We start from the raw sequence: 19,074 nt of genomic DNA on the forward strand, positions 1-19,074 counted from the left end.
CTCACTGTATTCTTTGTAATATTATGTAAAATATGAGTATTTTTTTTTAATTAAATATAAAGTATAGTAATTTAAAAACAAATAAACAGATAGATTAGTTATGGAAAAAAATTATTCTTCCAATTTTTTCTTACATGGATTTTGATAGATTAATTATGGAAAAAAAATTATTCTTCCAATTTTTTTCTTCCATGGATTTTTTAAAAAATATTAAGGGAGTATATTCAATCGGTATTTTTATGGATTTTTTTTTATTTTAAAAAGTCTATGATTTATGTGGATTTAAAAATCTACAGAGTCTACGTTGAATTTGATGAATTTTGGTAATTGAGTTTGATGAATTTTGGTAATCGATTTAGATGGATTTTTACGAATTTGTTGAATTTTTTATGAATTTATATGGATTTTATAGGATTGTAAAATAATTTTTTTTATAAATATATTAATTATATAAATTTATATCAAACAACAAATTTTATAAATATAATAAATAAATATTAATAAAATAATATTTAATATTAATAAATAATATATAAGTATTAATAATGTAGAAGTATTCTAACATCTGTAATACTATTATATTCTAGATTGTTAATTTTAATTTTATAATTTTAGTATGATATTATCATTCAATATATCAAATTAGTTTTATATTTCTTTATTAGTTATTATTATTATTTATATAACTTTTTTACATAAAAAGTAAATACCGTATATAAATAAAATAAAAAATATAATTTACGATTTTTGAAAAAAATATTAAAATAAATAAATAAATATAAATTAATGATTCAACAAAAAATATATATTCAAATATCTATTTTACCGTATCGTAAATGATAATATAGTATATTCGATAATTGAAAAGAAAAAACGACAGTAATACATATTTATTGTGATAATAATATTTTTTAAAATTATATTTATAATATAGAAAAAAAATATTTAAAAGAAAATTCATAATAATTTGCTAATATATTTTATTTTTAAATTATTATTTTTATTAAAAATTATAATAATAGCAATAAATATTATCATAGATCATATATACAACAATATTTTAACAATCCATCAAATTCTGTGATCATCAAGATAGATTATTTTCTATACAAAATTTTCACAATTTTCCATTAAAATCCATAGACTTTGAAATTGTATGGATGGTTGAATATGTCAATATTTTTAAAGACTTTTAAAAATCTATATTGAATACCTCAAAATTTTAAAAATCTCGATTGAATAAGACTTTTAAAAGTCTTGATTAAATACACCCGGATTTTGAAAGTCCAATAAAATCCTACAAAATCTATATTGAATAATCCCCTAATTTGTCATATACATTAATTATTTGTATATTCCTTACACAATTCTCGTACATTACATCAAATAATATTCATTTAAATTATCTTACAGAACAAACACATAATGGATAAAAAAAAAAGTATATAAAAACCATTCAATAATAAAAATTCATTATTAACATAAGTATATTATAAGTTTTGCACATACAATGTATTTGTTTGTCTAATTATTTAAAATATTACTATAATTATATCAGATTTTTTTTGTTGTTGTCCTTTTAAATTTATAAACAATATATTTATAGTAAATAATTTTATTTTTCACAATTTTATTATTTATATTTTAATAAGCAATAATCAATTTATCATTATATTTTATACTTATTATCTCACATTTTTAACAATTATTAATAAATTTCTTATAATATTTTTACTTAAATATTTACCCATCTAATTTTTCATTAAAATATTATTATATCTTAATTTTCATACCCAAAAGCACCCTAATTAGCCGAAGAAGTATTTTTGTATATTACCTATTCTTTGTACCATAGGAAAAAAAATTACTTCAAACTAAAACACTAAATAAATAAATCTGAAATTTTATATTAATTAAATATTATTTTATTTTATTCAATACTCAATATTTATATATGAGATACTCCCTTCGTCTCAATACAATTGTCCTATTTACCATTTTTGTCCGTCCCAAAACAATATTTTCATTTCCATAAATAATCATATCACTGTAAAACTACCCTTACTTTTTCATTATTATTACACAATTATCACTACTTTTTACACTAATACACTCACAAGGGCAAAAAAGTCTTTTACTCTTACTTTTTACCCATTACCAATATAATATCAATATTCCATAAATCTCGTGCCAAACAAAACCATACTATAATTTTGGAACGGAAGTAGTATATTTTTATTGATATGGAAATTGTTATTACTTTTAAATTTTAAATGGTGAAAAAAAATTATAAATGTTCATCCAACTATTTTTAGGGATTTAATATTATTAAAAAAATATAATTTATAACATAGTTATAATCAATATATATACACACACGCAATGAATTCATAAAAATTATACTAACGGTCCGTTTGTTTGGAATTTTGGATTTTGAGTTGTGATTTAAAAAAAGTAAAATATGAATAGAAATAGTTGTATGATGTCATATAAATAGATGTTGATGTGATATTTTAAAACTGTGGATAAGTTTGCTAATGGGTTTGAGTTTTTTGGTTTGGATATATGAATAATAAAATATTAATTTAAATAATTAGTTGATGTGATATAAATAGATATTGATATGATATTTTGAATGTAAAATAAATTTGTAATATAATATAAAAATACATTGCAAAACCTAAAAAATAAAACACAATCTATAGCGTTTTTTTTTTTTATTATTTTATTTGAGAAAATTTAATTAAGATTTTATATATAAAATAAAAAAATGTATATTTTTCAAAAAATAAGTACTTCAAATAATAAAATCTGAGTTCAAAAATATATTAAAAGGTGTATTTGTTTGGAGGATTTATAAATATTTTAACTATCTATCTAATTTTTATTTTTTTTCACAAATATCAAATCAAACATTTATTTTTTATATTATATTAATAATTAATTTTATATTTAAAACAACTAATTCATACCTATTTATATCGTATCAAATTATTTCAATTTAAATTTTTTAATATTCAAATTCCAATTCAAAATTTAAACCACGGAAAATGTGTGTTTTGTAAAATAATTTAAATAAATACTTTTTTACTTAAATATAAAAATATATATAATACTATAAAAATAATGAATAAATATAATATATTAATTTTTTTAAAAATATAATAATAAGAATAAGAATAATAATAATAATAATAATAATAATAATAAAGAAGAGAGCACACTGATTTCTAAAACCCTGCTGTTGATTTGCAGTTTTATAATCTTCTAAATAAAAAAATTATTTTATTTTTATATTTTTTTTACTATTAAAAAATAATTATTATTTATTTTTATTAATTTAGATGTCTGATCAAATAAACACATATTTACACTATCGAGAGAATAGTAAAAAATAAATAAATAAATAAATAAATTTACATTAAATGTTACGTTTAGAATAAAATAAATATATATAAGATCGTGTTGGAGAAAAAACTATGGTCAAACAAACCCTAACTATATATATATATATTTTTTAAAACATAAAAGAAAAAAACCCCATAAAAGGGAAAAAACAAAGCGACGGCGAAACCAAGCGTCGGAGACTTCCTAGACCGGTGGAACCCTCGGCTGCCTTCTGTAGTTTCTTAGCTCGCGATTATCGAAGAGGTAGCCATTTTTTACGGAGATGAATTGAAATCAACGTTTTTTTTTAATACTGTGTTGCTTTGGGGGTCATTGATTATGTATCACATGTCTATGAACTTACTGAATTGTTAGACTGTATGAAACTGATCGGTTTGTCGTTCTGTTTATTTCATTCGAGTAATTTTTAGCAGAATTTTATTACTGGTTGGAATAATTTGGATTGTTGGGGTTCTTGTCTGTAATTAAAGTCACTGATGCGTATTTGCGTGGGGGTGGGGGTAGGGGGGGGGGCTTATGTATTCCTTTTAGTGGATTGATGATTGTTTATTGGCGTTGGATGATGGCAGCTCAATTTCGTGGAATACAAGTAGTCTAGTTTGTGGAGGGCATGGTGACCTGAATTGGGAGAGACAGTTTAAGTAGAATTTCGATTTTCGGACAGTTGGTTGTAAGAAATTAGATAAATTTGAACTCCTCTGTGGATGGTGAATTCATGCTGTGGAGGAGATGTTTGATTCAATTAGATCTGTGGTAATGTGTGAGTTTGTTTTATCTACGTGCTTCTATAAGATGTGCGAGCTTGGCATCGTACATGTGGTTTGTATATCATTGTAATTGCTTGCTTTGGTAATTATGGTCTATTTAAAGAGTGGTGTTGAAATGGACACATGTTTGTCGGGGATCTTTGATGTGGAATTTCGTATGAGACAGCTACATATCATTTTATAAATCTTTTATGCCGTGTATCACATCTTAAATTTATTCCGAAAATATTAGCATCAGTTATATCTTATTTTGGATTTCAAAGTTAACATGCTTCACTTTATAAAGTAAGTTAACTATAAACATAAAACATGGGAACTGCAGAATGTTTGATTGTTTTTATCATCTTGTAGATGGAGCATTCTCTTTCTTCCCTTGCATTTAGAGGTTCAATAGCAGAAGCAATTGCTGAAGCGAAACAGCAGAAGAAACTTTTTGTTGTCTACACTGGAGGTAAGTGTTTTACATGGTCTTACTTTCTGTATTCTGTGGGTTTCATTTGGTGATTTGGAGTTGAAGGATAAAAAAACTAATAGAATTTTTCTAGACATAGGGGCAGGGATGGTTTGCTGTGTTGGTTTAGTCAGAGGATGAAATGCTAATGAAGATGCTCATTTGATTATATAATATTTATTTATTTGTCATAATTGTGGAGAAGGCTCTGTTTAAATTATATTGGAAATTATGGGGTGCATCCTGAGCAAAAAGGTTAAATTGAATTGAAGCCCATTTATAAGAAAACTGCCAATGTATTAGTCAATACAGAAGCACTTGGGCAATACACAAATGGAATATTTTTTGGCGGCATGATAATACCTAGGAGCTGTATGTTTAGGTGGCTGTTATCCGGATGGACAGATTTTATTTTGTTTCTCATAGGATCAAGACTAGCAGTTAAAACTTGGTTGATGGAAAGGAGGAAGAGAGGACTTTGGGTTCGGCATACAAACATGAAAAAAATCTGTCAACTGACAGATAAGCCTTTGATCAAGTAGATGCTTGAGTTCGGAAAACAATGAGCGGAGCTAGTTTTCGTAGGTTCAGCTGAAAGCAGCATTTCTTTCTTATATTGATGTATTTTATGTTGGATTTGAGTGGGTATTATGAAACCTTGAGGGAGAGTCGGGTGTGTTCTTTGGTGATTTTGTTTTTGTTTTTGTATTTTGTTTTGATGTTTTTATGGTGAAAATAGATGTTGAATATAATTTTTCTAAGAGAAAATATTAAATTAAATAATAAAAATTGGGAAAAAGAAACATGAAAGAACACATCCTCAATGTTTCCAATGAAGTTGCAGTAAGTTTATAATTGATGCAAAGTGCCTATGGCAAATTAGCATGCAATGAAGATGTGTGGAAGTCTCTAAATGGCTTCAACTAACCGAAGAGAAGGATGTTAGATTAGTAAACCAAACAAAAGGAGCGTTATGTAAGATTTTAAGATGCTACATGTCAAAGCAGTTGGTTTAAGGGGTTTGTGCATAATATGATAGTATAGATATTGCATGGTGACGCTTTGTGCAAAGTAATCTGTTGTAGTGATTAAGAGTTTGAGATTCAAGAAGATGAAATTTGAGAGGAGTAGTGATGTGATAGAATAAAGTTTTATGAAGTATTTTGGATCTTCTACTATTGGGAATTTAATGGATTATTTATTAGGGTTTCCCCTCAGCAATTTTAGGACTTCCACGAACAAGTATGGATCATATTTTGGCTAAGTGTGTATTTTGTGCATTTATATTCATGCTTGACGTTGCTAATTTGCTGGCTACACAAGTTTTCAGTTTATGATTTCTTAAGTTCATAAAAAGGGCTTTTTTCCATTTTAAAAAAACATCTTTCTGAATCAGGCGACAATGAGGAGTCAAAGGTCCTTGAAACATCTACATGGATCAACCAAAGTGTAGGTTTCTTGGATTATAAGGTTTTGGAATTTTGAAAATAGATCTTCTTATACTGTTCTTATACCCTCATTTTATGATCTTGTATTGGGTTCAGGTGTCTGAGACAGTGTTGAAGTACTGCATTCTGTTACACCTACTGGAAGGAAGCTCCGAAGCATCTAATTTTTCTGCAATATGTATCCTTTCTTGCTGATAAAACCAATGACACATCATTTATTTTTGTGGTTAAAATAATTTGAACTTTGATGATATTCATTGACTCCTAACCTTCATCCCTAATCATGAAATAGTCATGATTGAGTATGCTCATTTTATGCAAATTCCTTATAGAAAGCATACTTAATGCTAGCTCTCAAACTTGGAATCTTCAATAGTCTATTGTTGTTGTGAAGAACTAAATCTATCACCAGGGCGCCTACATAATGCTACTTAACTGTTCAGTATTCTACTAATTAACTTGTGGAGCCTCAAGCATTTAGGACAGATATGGAATCTGTTATTTGTTAAAAGAAATCACATGTTAGATCGTGGAAGGATAAAGCATTACGTTTGATACAACATCTTGGGTTTAGGAACCACCATTAATTTCTGGGAAATAAACCTTGCAGACCTACATCTCAGGTGTAGATTTTTTAGGTCTGGTCTAAAACAGAAGTGCAATTGGCTTGATCAAATTTAAATATGAGAAGGGTCAAAATCTGTCTGTAGAGCCAAAGTGCTTCGTTAATTTTGAATTATTTTAAACAGTAGGGGTAGCACTGATGCCATGGCTTAACATTTAGAAGAAAAGGCAGGGTTTTGTGGGGCTAGTTTCTGATCTATTCAACCGATGGCTTGAAGACAATGGTATTATGATTCTGAATTATATTACTGCATTATTGTAAAGAGATAGTCGTAATGTTAAAAATAAGATTTATAGTTTAACTATATTTGCATATGAAGAAATGACCTGTTCTTGCTGTCAAAATCTTTATATTTTTTCCCTTATGGGGTTGGAATTCCAATTTCTTTTGTTTCTTTAATTTCCTTATTCTTTTTCCTTGGTACTATTTATGCTAGATGAGCCAATAATCTCTTTACTTCACCCTGGCTAATGTAAAATAGCTTAAGGGTACAAGAGAACGATAGCAAATAAAGTAGAAGATACAAACACTGGTTATGCTGTGATTCCATTAATTGATGTGTGTTGGTGTTAATTTATTTGATGAACTTGAAAATGTGACAAGACTTGATGCAAGAATCCTTGGATACGGTGTGTTAATTATGTTAAGCAAGTGAGTTTGACATCAAATATACTCAACTATTAATAGGTTCATTCAATTTAAGAAAAATGTAGCTCAAACTGCTCAACAAGAATGGAAATTTATCATTTTTTTTTTCTTCGCTATGTCATGCAGTTTTTTAGGAATTTTTGGTTCAAACTCAAGCTTGACTTATTTGTTGTAAACAACCTTAAGCTCAAACATGAGGGAAAAAAAATGCATAGAGTGAGTTGTGTTTGAGTTTCATTATTCATTCTCTTAATTGACCAAGCTCGAGCCTAGTTTGATACAGGCTCGAGTCAACTGTGATAACATAAATCAGCTAGGCTTGCTTGATTAACTAATATAACTGGGATAAAGATTTTTTTTAAAGCAAATATGCAACTCAACTTGTAACGGATTCTGTCTTAGTGAAATAGAATTGTTTTTATTTTCTCTTCCATCCCTCCCTGTTCCTTTAAGATGACTACACATAATAAGAAGAACAATTCCCCTTGTTGATCTGAATGCAGTACTGCGCAGTTGGCTTTAGTCTGTAAACCTACACTTCATAGTAGAGTAGAAAAACCTACATCTTTCATTAGATTGTGTCCTTAAATTTAAGTCTTCAGATCCTCAGACACCTGCTCCATGCATAACTGTCGTTGGATATAATGGTGTGCAGCTTTGGCAAAAAGGTATGCTTTCTAAGAATTTCATTTGGTTTGTGTTGTGAAGTGCTTGTAAACTAATTGATTTCGGGATGTTTATTTCATTTGTTTTGTTTCTTGATGGACAAATTATCAGCGGGATCTGTCAGTGCTGATGTTCTTGCTTCGAGTCTTGAGAAAGCATGGTTAAGTCTTCATTTTCAGGTGGGTGATATGGTGTGGTGATTGCTGCATATGATTTCCGAGCCTTATGCTAATTTTTAAGATAGGACTTTATTTTGTCATTAGAAGTAGGACTATAACAAGTTCTGAATTTGATTGTTGTCTAATGTACTGATGCAATTATTCACTAAGTACTCTCTCTCTCTCTCTCTCTCTCTCTCTGGAGAATCATCATTGCGTTTACTTGTGTTCTAGTTTTCTTTTGATATTTTGGGCTTTACAAATTTTGAGATGAAAATATTGAGTGTGCTTCTTTTAATGGAAAATTAATGTTCGATGTGATATCTTTGGAGGGGAATTGTAAATTTAATAGTCCAAAAATGAACACTAGTAAACACATAACAAAGTCCTAATCATATATTCATATTGATCTCACTGTCCTAATCACAGTCAGAATAAAACTATTCATATTTTTCCCAAACATTGAAATCTTATGAAAAAATGATGAAGTAAAAACTGTTACATAGCACCAAATCATGTTTTACTTTGTTAGGATATTTTATATTTAATACCTCAAATACGCAAAGTTGTTTTCTGTGTGTTGCTATTTTTCCGTGTTTATTATTTTGTGTTATTATAGGAGTGTCTGCATGCCACATTTCAAGGCTGAAGATGTACAGTTGGGAATCAGTGTCCTATTACTATACTATTAAATAAGCCGCTGAGTTATATTTACTAATTTTTAATGTTTCTATCAATATATCTTATAGAATTGAACTGAAGTACGTATTCATAGCTTGTATAATTTCAAATTCGGCGAACAGCTAAATGCAATCTGGACAGTCCAAGCCCCTTCATTAAATCATTCGTTATTTTCACCGTATAAACTCTACTTCACATGTCGTGTGTGAGCTGAAGTCAATATTGACACAAACATCATTTCCACCTCAAAAGAAATGTCATATTTGTATCCTCTTCTCAAGTATTTGTGATCATCTGTTTTCTAGAGAGGTTATGGTTTCCTATGATTTCATCTGTTTATTGTATCTGATTCACTTCAGATATGAATAGTGTGCAGCAAATGGTTGCTGTATTTATAACCGTTAGAATATGAAACTGAAATTTTCTATTTCAATTATAAGAATACGTACATATTTATAGTGATATATAAATCGTCTAAATAAGACAAGAATCCCACAAATTTCTTAAATAAGATAATTACCATAAATACAATATATTGCTTCTAAATATATTTTAACACCCCCTCAAACTTAAGATATGATCGAACAAACTTGAGTTTGTCAGAAGTGACCGAAAAAGATATAGCCAAGATCTTCTACGCATGAATTTGAATTTGCCAAGATTGACTGAAAGTAGTACAGCCGTCCATTGAATCAGAGCAGAAGCAAAACTCTCAACACCGTTAGAGTTGAAAACAGGACTCGCTCGCTCACAACGGAACTACAGCCGAAAACAGGACTCTCTCACTTACAACAGAGCTAGAGTCGGAAACTGGACTCCCTTGCTCTCAATAGAGTTAGAGTTGAAAACAGGACTCCCTTGCTCTCAATAGAGTTAGAGTCGAAAACAGGACTCTCAACGGCGTTAGAGTCGAAAGTAGACTAAATAACAGCATGATCGTGGATAGAAGCAAATACATTAATAAAATATAAAAATATATACGAGATATAACGGGTTATGGAGGTACCCGAAGAGAATTTGGTTCTGATACCATGTTAGAATATGAAATTGAAAAATTTTCTATTTCAATCATAAGAATACGTACATATTTATAGTGACATATAAATCGTCTAAATAAGACAAGAATCCCACAAATCTCTTAAATAAGATTACTACCATAAATACTATATATTGCTTCTAAATATATTTTAACAATAACCAATTGTGCATTGAATGTGGTATAGGAGACGACTGCTGCTTTTTTGACAGCTGCACTTGCATCTGGAACACCTAAGACTTCCCCCTCTGAACAAGTGACACCAGAGACAAATGCGGCAATGCCATCGACAGATGATAACAGCCAATCTCTTGATGCTGGAAAACCCTCGCATTCTCACACAACAGAAGATAGTAAAGATTATGAAGATGATTCTAAGGTCACTTTTGGCTATGCTCACCATCCACTCTAATTGTGTTGTATTGTATTTAAATGTTTACATTTCTTTATTTGCAGGAGACATATCTGAAGCAGGACGGTACAGCTTTTCCTGAACGTTCTGCTAATGAGTTGGTCAATGGTGGAGCGGATGAGTCTACTTTTATAACTGAAACAAGAACCGTAGTACAGGAGCCAGAGGAAATAGGTCCAAAAAATGCTGAAGCACCATCTCCTGGCCCGGAGAAAAATATAGATGCACGTGCTATTAATCTAGGCAGTGGTGATGAAGTTTCTGGAGAGATTGTTGATGAAGCTATGGAAACAGCAAGGGTTAAAGATTCCGAGTACCCTAACAAAGTCGAGAAAGCTGATGCTTCTGATTCCTTTGTTAGTAAATCCAATGATGTTTTCCTAAATATCAAATTGCCTGACGGTTCTAGCCTACGAACCAAATTTTCTGTGACGGACACACTAGGAATGATAGTAGACTACATAAAGGAAACAAGTGGCTTGAGCTCTTTTAGCACAGGGATTCCTTATCCTCGCAAGATTTTCAGTGAGCAAGGTATACTATTGCTACTTAGTTTTTCCGGCTTTTTTTTGCTCTTTGTTGATCTCAAAATTTATCATGTGAACGTGAGAATGACTTGAAGTTTTAATATTTTGCGTGAAAGGTACCGTTTAGACCGATCATGTAGACTAAGTAAATATGCACTTCAAGTTTGGTGAGAGGAAGCAATCTGTCCTTATACTCGAAGGCTCCATGCTAGTTGAATACTGTTATGCTTGTCTTTATGAATGCTTATAACTTATATGCGCTCCACTGGGTTTAGGATCGTCTCTTAATTCACTTTTATTAGCTCGAATTGGACCATAATTAGGTAATGAGATGAAGTGATGGATTGCTGTTACCTACAAATTTGATTTTATTAGAAAATGACACTCACAGTTATACTCTTGTCCCAAGCAGTACAGCTGAGTTCCAAAACCGAAACTAGACCAAACAATGCCTGTTCTGGGATGGCATGTAAGGCTTTACCTGCCCTTCCTATAATCCTAATCATAAGAAACTAATAATTAATAAAATGAATTCTAATCATACCCTGTGTGCTGCCGAGTATAGGTGTGTGCACGACTGGCAGCCAGTCCATGGGAACGTGGTTGTTACTTATTTGAGAAGTTTCGCTCTCTTAATGATGCTTATTACTTTCATGGTAGTTAACTTGCTATGTTGGATGATGTTGGGTTTTGCATTAAGTGTTCTTTTAACTCAATTTCAACCGTATCGAGTAATGTTTACTTCATCAAGATTCTCAGATATTCATCTACTTGTGTGTCGCCTGCCTGATGTTTTTATACACAGATTTGGACAGGACCTTATCAGACTTGGGTCTCTTCAATCGGCAAGCCTTGATTGTGGTTCCACATAACCAGAGTACTTCCCATTACAGAGGGGGGTCGTCAGACCATCAAAGTAATTCATCTGTCGAGACTGGATCTTCCGATGCAAATGAAGGGTATTGGGCATTTGCAAGAAGAATGCTGTCGTACGTGAACCCTCTTTCTTACCTTAACAGAAGCCCTAGCTCGGGAATTGCATCCCAGGAATCCGACGATGGCATGTGGCAATATAGTGAGTACTTCGGTTCCCTCTTCATTACATAAACTCGTGGGTCATAAATTTATCGATTTTCAGCATTTGAAATGATCTGCATGATATTTGGACTATTATTCTATTCGAGTCTTAAAATTGGATGCATGAAGGGGAAAACGTTGCGTGCTATTATTCTAGCAGCATTCGGTCCCATAGGAAGGCCTTATTGCAATCTAGCCTTGTTAGAGAATGATATTTAGGGTGGTTTGTTTTGATCTGTGAATTGAAATAAGTTTTATGATGCGGTGTTTTTAATATAGAATGATTTTTGTCTCGTATATTTTAAATGAAAACTAAGTATTTAACGATAATTTTTATTGGATGGAAAGGGTACTAAGTTTTATAATTAACTCCGTCTAGTTTGTGCCTCTATTCTAAGCATGGTGAATAGTTAGGATTTTGAGTTTAGATTTGAAAAGTAAAATTATAAATTGAAATAGTTATTTGATGTGATATACATAAATGTTAATTAGATATTTTGAATGTAAAATTTATTTTTAGCATTATATAAAAAGTAGATGTTTGATTTGATGTTTTTTTGTGAAAAGAATTTTAAAGAATTATATCGATGTTAAGAACTTATATAATTACATATTGTTGTCCCTCTGTGTGTCTATTGTTAGTATCAGTTACATTTGGTAAGTTTTGATGGTCAAAAAAGGTAAGAGTAAATTGAACTCATCTTAAAGTCCCTAAAATCAAAATTGCTATTGTTTGGTATCGGATTGAATACTTTAAACGGGTTAAATTATTCAATCATAACCCGTTTATTATTGTGTCGGGTTTGTATTAATTTGTTTATTATCGTTTCGGGTTCGGGTTAACTCATGTTGACTCGTGTACAGAATTAACTCAAATTTTTTATTCAAATTAAATTATATTTTGTGTTTTATGTTAGTTTTTATTAGTTTGAACTTATGTACAATAGATTAGGTTAAATTATTTAAAATTGAACATAGTTTAAATTAATTTATGAGCAAATTATTTAATTAGAATTATTTTACATAATATAATAAATATATTAATCAATATTAATATATTATAATCGGATTGAAATCTTTTATCCAAATCCAATTATTTCGTATCTGATCAATTTTTGCCAACTCTAGTTTCTACTACTCACTCAATAGGGTTTATTTCTTTTTTTGTAGGTCCAAATCCTTCGCTTCAAAACACGGTAAGATACCGAGGTGGCCAAAGCTTGCCTACCAGCGGCAGCAATAGCAACCGCAGGGCCACAAGTTCTCGCTTCGGGGCCAACATTCACACCTTGAAGCACGACGACACAGATGATGATGGTCGATTTAGCGACAGAAATGCCTTCTGGAATGGTAATTCTACGCAGTATGGCGGCGGAAACAACGACAACGACACAAAATAATTTAGTTGACATGAACATGGACATTTCCTATACTTTATAGCACTACTGTATCTATATAAAAAAAAAACACTCTCCCTCCATGTACTCTACACTCTAATTTGTGTTTTTGGTTTTTTGTAATACGAAATTGCCTGTTTGCCTTCCTATTTTGAGGTATGTTAGAGGCATTGTCTTTAAAGCTGGCAAAAACTGACTGGACACGACAACCTAACACGAAATAATTGAATTTTGGTCAAAAATTTTGACCTGGTTATGTATACGGGTCGAATTAGGGTTAAGACTCTCAATTTGAATTCGACCCGACAATTCGATTATAATATATTAATATTGATTAATATAGTTATTATATATGTAAAATAATTATAATTTAATAATTAATCCACCTATTAATTTAAACTAAGTTTAATTGGATTTGAATAAAAAAATTTGACTTAATTATGTATACGGGTCAACACAAATCCAACACGAATCAGATACGATAATAAACGGATCAACATGAACCGACACGATAATAAACGGATCAACACGAACCGACACGATAAAAAAATTTAACTTGGTTAAAGTATTCAACCCACTCATTGCCAGGTAGTTGTCTTGGTCTTGGCAGTGCCAAATAATTATTAGTGTCATGTATATTATATGGGATATTATAAATCATAAAAATGTAGTTTGATTGTATTTTTGGAGAATTGTTATCTTTTAATAGTATTTTAGGTTACCGCTGTTTGGCCTTTATAGATTAAATACTCGAAAGTAACCCAACCCAACCCAACATTTTACTCTAGAATTCACATATATAAGTACATAGAGATGGAAAAATTTACTGAATATACCGAAATATCGAAAATTTCAGTACAATATGGATATCGTACCAAAATCAGTATGAATTTTCAAAAAGTTCAATATTTCGGTATAATAACGTACCAATTTTATTTTTATTAAATAATTTAATTATTAATATAAATAATAATAATGATTTTTTAAAAAAAATCTCATAACAAAAAAATATACAGACTATTAAAAATTTATTAATTTTTTCATTATATTTTTGTGATAGAAAATGGTAATATTATTAATTTTGTTTTATTATTTTGAAATTTATAATTATATTTTCGGTATATACCGATATTGTACCGAAATCAAAATTTTCAGTATATATGATATATACCCGGTACCGTACTGAAACTTTCGGTACGGTACCGGTATGTATTTTCACCGTACCGAAAAATTCAATACGGTATCAATATCAATCAGTATTTTCAGTACGATACGATATGCCTATGCCAATAAGAATTAAGTAACAAATACAACACTCTATTAATGAACTCAATTCAATAGTTCATCTCTGTTAATATAACAATAAATCTCAATTTCATGCACTAGAATCAAAACTCTACACTAATTCAACACAAAAGTAGGAAAAACAAACAAACAAACGAGGTGAATAATTAGGATCACACAAATACATAAATAACCCATCACACCAAATCTTCTAAGAGAGTTCGACGATCTTGGGTCGTTTTGGGGGTTTTTGTTTCCCCGATCTCTCCCGCGAATATTTACTACTACCCGTATCCTCCTTCGGCTCTAAATTAACATGTTCTTTAGAGTCGGGATTACTGACCTCTTCATTTATCTCATCCTTTCTGTCATTGTCCTCTTCGCTATCGGACTCGCTGCTGCTTTCAGAAAAACGAGTTACCGGTTGATATCCAGCCATTGCAGACTCTGCAGCCGCTACAGCCTCCGGTGTGTGAAGATCAGCAATGCCAAGCATCAGATCCTACAATCAAACAAATTAATTCTAAATCCCGTCGTCATATTATTATGTTATGTCGACTATACTTACATATATGCACATTGTCTTGTAAATCTTTTTAATATTTTCAATAATAAATCAACTGCCTACATCTTGAAATTTCTGACACGGATATAAATACAAGACTCAAGATTATCAGTGTTTATATACGTTTGCACGATCGCATAAATTAGTCCCATGTTTTAACAATATCCTAAAGTCTAGATCAGTACTGTTCATTGAGACCCTAAAGTCTCGTAATTTTATTTTGTTTTTTGTTTTTTTAGTAATAATTATCACAAACTATTACCAATCATCCCTATCTAACACAGAACTATATATCAGGAACAAATTAGACATAAACTATTTTGCCACCATAAAACTCAACTCAGTATTCTCATATTCGAATCAAATGATATTAATATATCTGTCAAATTAAATAGTTACCAAAAGTTTTCTATTTTGACCGCTTACAATAAGGAATAAAAAGAGTGGTAAAGAATTACCAATTCAATGACTTCAGATTCTTTCCCATTGAGCACTTCAATATCATAATTCTCGGGATTCTCCTGCATTAGATGAAAATGCATATTTTAAGCTTTGAGGTCCAGAAACTAATTATTGGGTTAAACTGCACACCTTGTATTACTAATTAGTGCAGATATGTGTATACCTTTGCATTGTGCAACAGCTTTCTGTTAGATTCAGACATAACACCTAAAAAGTCCTTCACTTTTCCTAAAACTGCAAGGAATGTAAAGTGTCGGTTACATCAATAAGTTAACATGGTTTACATATGCTAGTGTAATTGACATCATAACTTTCATTCTCTTACTATATTTGAATTTGATATATATAAACATAACAAATAGAGTACTAGACGAACTAACTCTCAGTCTCTTCAAATAATAATACAAGTGCAAATGCTGTTTTTCGTGCACACTATCCTCAAATTCTAAAAAAATTATGACCAGAAAAAAAAATCTACACTACTATCTCCAAAACCTGCAGTACCATGCATAAATAAAATATAACTTCTAAACAAAAACAAAAACAAAATGGAAAAAAAATAAAAAATGTATAATTGTCATAATTCCCCTATGGTTTCGAAAATTAACGTAAATCACTAAATCTCCCATGTATTTTATAAATTACATAGCGCCCCATTATAATTTCGAAAACATTGCATAAAACCTCCCGTCAGGCAAAAAATGTAATGAAAAATTTTCTCATCAAACAAAAATTATAAGAAAGAGATTTCATGCAATATTTTTTAAAATATAAGGAACGACATGCAATTTTTAAAGTACAAAGGTAATTTACACTAAGTTTCGAAACCACATAGGAGTTATGAGTAATTTTGCCAAAAAAAATACATATATATCTTCTAGAAACTATGCATTTTTGCAATCTTGGAATGCTACAAGGGACACCAAAATTTATGCAAAGGCTTCTCTTGTAAAATTGCTCGTAACTCTCTTGTGGTTTCAAAACTCCAAATCCCCTCAGTTTCTTCAAACGATGATGTTATCTTTCTTCATTTTTTATATTCTCAAAAAAATCACATTGATAGCATATATGACTAATGTAAGAACATATCCAAGTTTATTTCCTGAGAAATGACTTATTTACATAGTTAAGTTTTGATTGAATAATTTAGGAGTTAAGTTTTGACTGAATAATTTAGTAACCACGATTCAGGTTTATCATACATTGATTTCATGCATAATATAATTCAACTGCTTAGTGTCAACCAAAACACAATTAAAATTGCACCCACATTCTTGCAACACCATCATCCCCTATTCAAAGTGTAATTAAAACTGGAATTGTTGTTGACAATAACTCAATTGAAGATTATTTTTTTCTCCAGTAACACGGCAAGACCAATAAATAACCTTAAATCATGTTGTGGGATCGTATAGCAAACAAGTACTTAATTTCTAAGTCCTTGTTTTAACATAATGACATCCAGCCAACATAGCAAACAAAGCTTTATAGTTGCATAAATAAGGCAGGAAGAAAATGGGTTGAATAGTTCATGACAGATAAAATGCCAAGCAAACACAAATTAAAATTTTCTGCTTCATATATAGCTGACGCACACAAAATTATTAGTCTATATGTCCCACTTATCATGTTCATGTTGCCATTTCTATCCGTCCCACATCTCATGTCACTTTTCTTTTTTGGAAAATGATTATGCATCTAATTTCATTTTAAAATTTCTAATTTAATTTTTTTTAAATTTTAATTAAAATAATTAATCATCTTAATCTTAATCTATAATGATTTATATTATAGGTTAATTCTTTTCACTAATCTATTCTTAATTATCTACTAATTATACTTATCATAAATTCTCGTGTCTACAGTAACCAAGACACCCAATGTGAGACGGAAGGGGTACTATTTATATCTGAAAACAAAACACAATTACATGCATATTATGCCAAGAAAAACAAACACGAACACAAAATTATTAGTATAGACATTTCTACCCTAACAACTAGAAAGCAAGAAGAACCATAATCTATACGCTTCTGATAAAAGTAACATTATTAAAAAAAAATCAAGGCTTCCCCATGCTCGACTTCGGAAATTATCTTCTTATGCAAGTTAATTAGCACCTATGTCAGACTTGAAACCACCAAAAAATTGTAAAAACCTAAACAATAGTATATCAAGGGTACCATCACTCTTGGGAACAGGAAACATAGGAGGCTTCTGAATAGGTGCTCCAGGCTGAGGAACAGAGTCATCTTTATTCCACACGAACAACTTTGAACCTGCGAGCATTTGCAAATCAGATATTCTTTTCCACTAATCAAGCCAGTGATAGCAATAAGGTTGTTACCTAGACATGAAGTGGAGGCCACAGCAGAAGAATTATGCTCCAACTGTAGGAGATCCTTGCTGCTGCCGCCGCTGCTGCAGTTTTTCGCCATTGACGACCCGGAGCAGCGCCGATGTTTGGTTGTTCCTGACTTCATACTAAATAGAAAAAACAAAACAGTAATGAGATATCTTTCAAATTGAAATTGAACAAATCGGAACTATCATAGCGACAAACACTTAAGCCATTGCTCGTGGACTGAAATAGCATAACTGAAAACTACATACACTAGTTAAATTGAATTAAAATAACAAAAAACTCCATCCAAGGTGATGATGGACCTTACTTTGAGAGCACTCATCTCATCTGCATCATTCGTGCCATACATACATACTTCAATATAATAGTATTATAATTTGTATGAATGGAAAATGATTGAATTGATTGAACCACAACATCAAACTCAAAACCTTCGGAATCTGAACAACAATTATTCAAATAATTCTATACATGATACATTCCAATTAGTGCGGGAGTGAATGAATGACAAAAAACACAAACTAAATCACGCACGAGTTAAAGGACGAACAGGGACGACGGCGATGGCAGCAGAGAGGAGAACAGCAGCAAAAATTTAAAAAAAAAAAAAAACGAAATTGACGAGAATGTCTCCAACTAAATAAGAAAAAGACTAAAGGGTCCTCCTCAACAGAAACATACGACGACACTAGTGTTATATTCAACAGAAACCCTAGCGACGCAGAAGTTCTTCGGTTCGGCAAGAAGACAGTCGACGACTATTTCTAGTTCCGGTGTTTCGTTTTGTATGTTTTTCTTCTCTACTTATGTCCCCAATCTTTATTCGCCACTCCTCAAAAATCAAATAGAAATACAGAAATTGGAGAGGTGGAAGACGAAATACAGAGAAATTGAAGAGGAGGAAGATGATGAAGGAAAAGAAAGAACTACGCTATAGAAAAAAGAAAGAGAAAGGCGAAAAATTGATGAGAGTGCATACCTCGACGTCGACGGCCCTTCGCCTGCACCAGGTGAACCGCGATTGCAGAGGTGGAGACGCCGGAGCAAGAGAATAATTCGTGATTTAGGCGCCGATGGAAATAAAATTGGATTTGGCG

The 19,074-nt window shown here is 30.8% G+C and overlaps 2 protein-coding genes across 2 annotated transcripts; one reads left to right on the forward strand and one right to left on the reverse strand.

Moving 5' to 3' along the window:
* The first annotated feature begins 3,525 nt into the window (after positions 1–3,525).
* On the forward strand, positions 3,526–13,450 carry LOC127242625 (plant UBX domain-containing protein 11). The gene is made up of 10 exons (XM_051262234.1): positions 3,526–3,651; positions 4,527–4,626; positions 6,023–6,075; positions 6,171–6,252; positions 7,950–8,015; positions 8,125–8,192; positions 10,076–10,267; positions 10,345–10,834; positions 11,633–11,902; positions 13,075–13,450. The coding sequence occupies exons 2-10, from the start codon at positions 4,527–4,529 to the stop codon at positions 13,302–13,304; spliced, it is 1,551 nt and encodes a 516-aa protein (XP_051118191.1). The 5' UTR covers positions 3,526–3,651; the 3' UTR covers positions 13,305–13,450.
* Positions 13,451–14,597: 1,147 nt separating this feature from the next.
* On the reverse strand, positions 14,598–19,074 carry LOC127242760 (uncharacterized). Its single transcript, XM_051262446.1, has 6 exons — positions 18,957–19,074; positions 17,960–18,096; positions 17,796–17,891; positions 15,776–15,846; positions 15,609–15,671; positions 14,598–15,087 (listed from the first exon to the last, which is right to left on the reverse strand). The coding sequence occupies exons 2-6, from the start codon at positions 18,093–18,095 to the stop codon at positions 14,797–14,799; spliced, it is 657 nt and encodes a 218-aa protein (XP_051118403.1). The 5' UTR covers position 18,096; positions 18,957–19,074; the 3' UTR covers positions 14,598–14,796.

The sequence above is a fragment of the Andrographis paniculata genome, unplaced genomic scaffold, assembly GCF_009805555.1.
Source record: "Andrographis paniculata isolate CXL003 unplaced genomic scaffold, ASM980555v1 Contig87END, whole genome shotgun sequence".
In the NCBI taxonomy this organism is placed as follows: Eukaryota; Viridiplantae; Streptophyta; class Magnoliopsida; order Lamiales; family Acanthaceae; genus Andrographis; species Andrographis paniculata.

What these genes read in the sequence shown, in the direction of transcription:
- LOC127242625 (XM_051262234.1), top strand. Translation starts at nt 4,527, where the DNA reads ATGGAGCATTCTCTTTCTTCCCTTGCATTTAGAGGTTCAATAGCAGAA. An exon ending in CTACATGGATCAACCAAAGT is followed by an intron (nt 6,076 to 6,170) that starts GTAGGTTTCTTG and finishes TATTGGGTTCAG; the next exon opens with GTGTCTGAGACAGTGTTGAA. An exon ending in CGATGGCATGTGGCAATATA is followed by an intron (nt 11,903 to 13,074) that starts GTGAGTACTTCG and finishes CTTTTTTTGTAG; the next exon opens with GTCCAAATCCTTCGCTTCAA.
- LOC127242760 (XM_051262446.1), bottom strand. Translation starts at nt 18,095, where the DNA reads ATGAAGTCAGGAACAACCAAACATCGGCGCTGCTCCGGGTCGTCAATG. An exon ending in GGCCTCCACTTCATGTCTAG is followed by an intron (nt 17,892 to 17,959) that starts GTAACAACCTTA and finishes AAATGCTCGCAG; the next exon opens with GTTCAAAGTTGTTCGTGTGG. An exon ending in TCCTGTTCCCAAGAGTGATG is followed by an intron (nt 15,847 to 17,795) that starts GTACCCTTGATA and finishes CATTCCTTGCAG; the next exon opens with TTTTAGGAAAAGTGAAGGAC.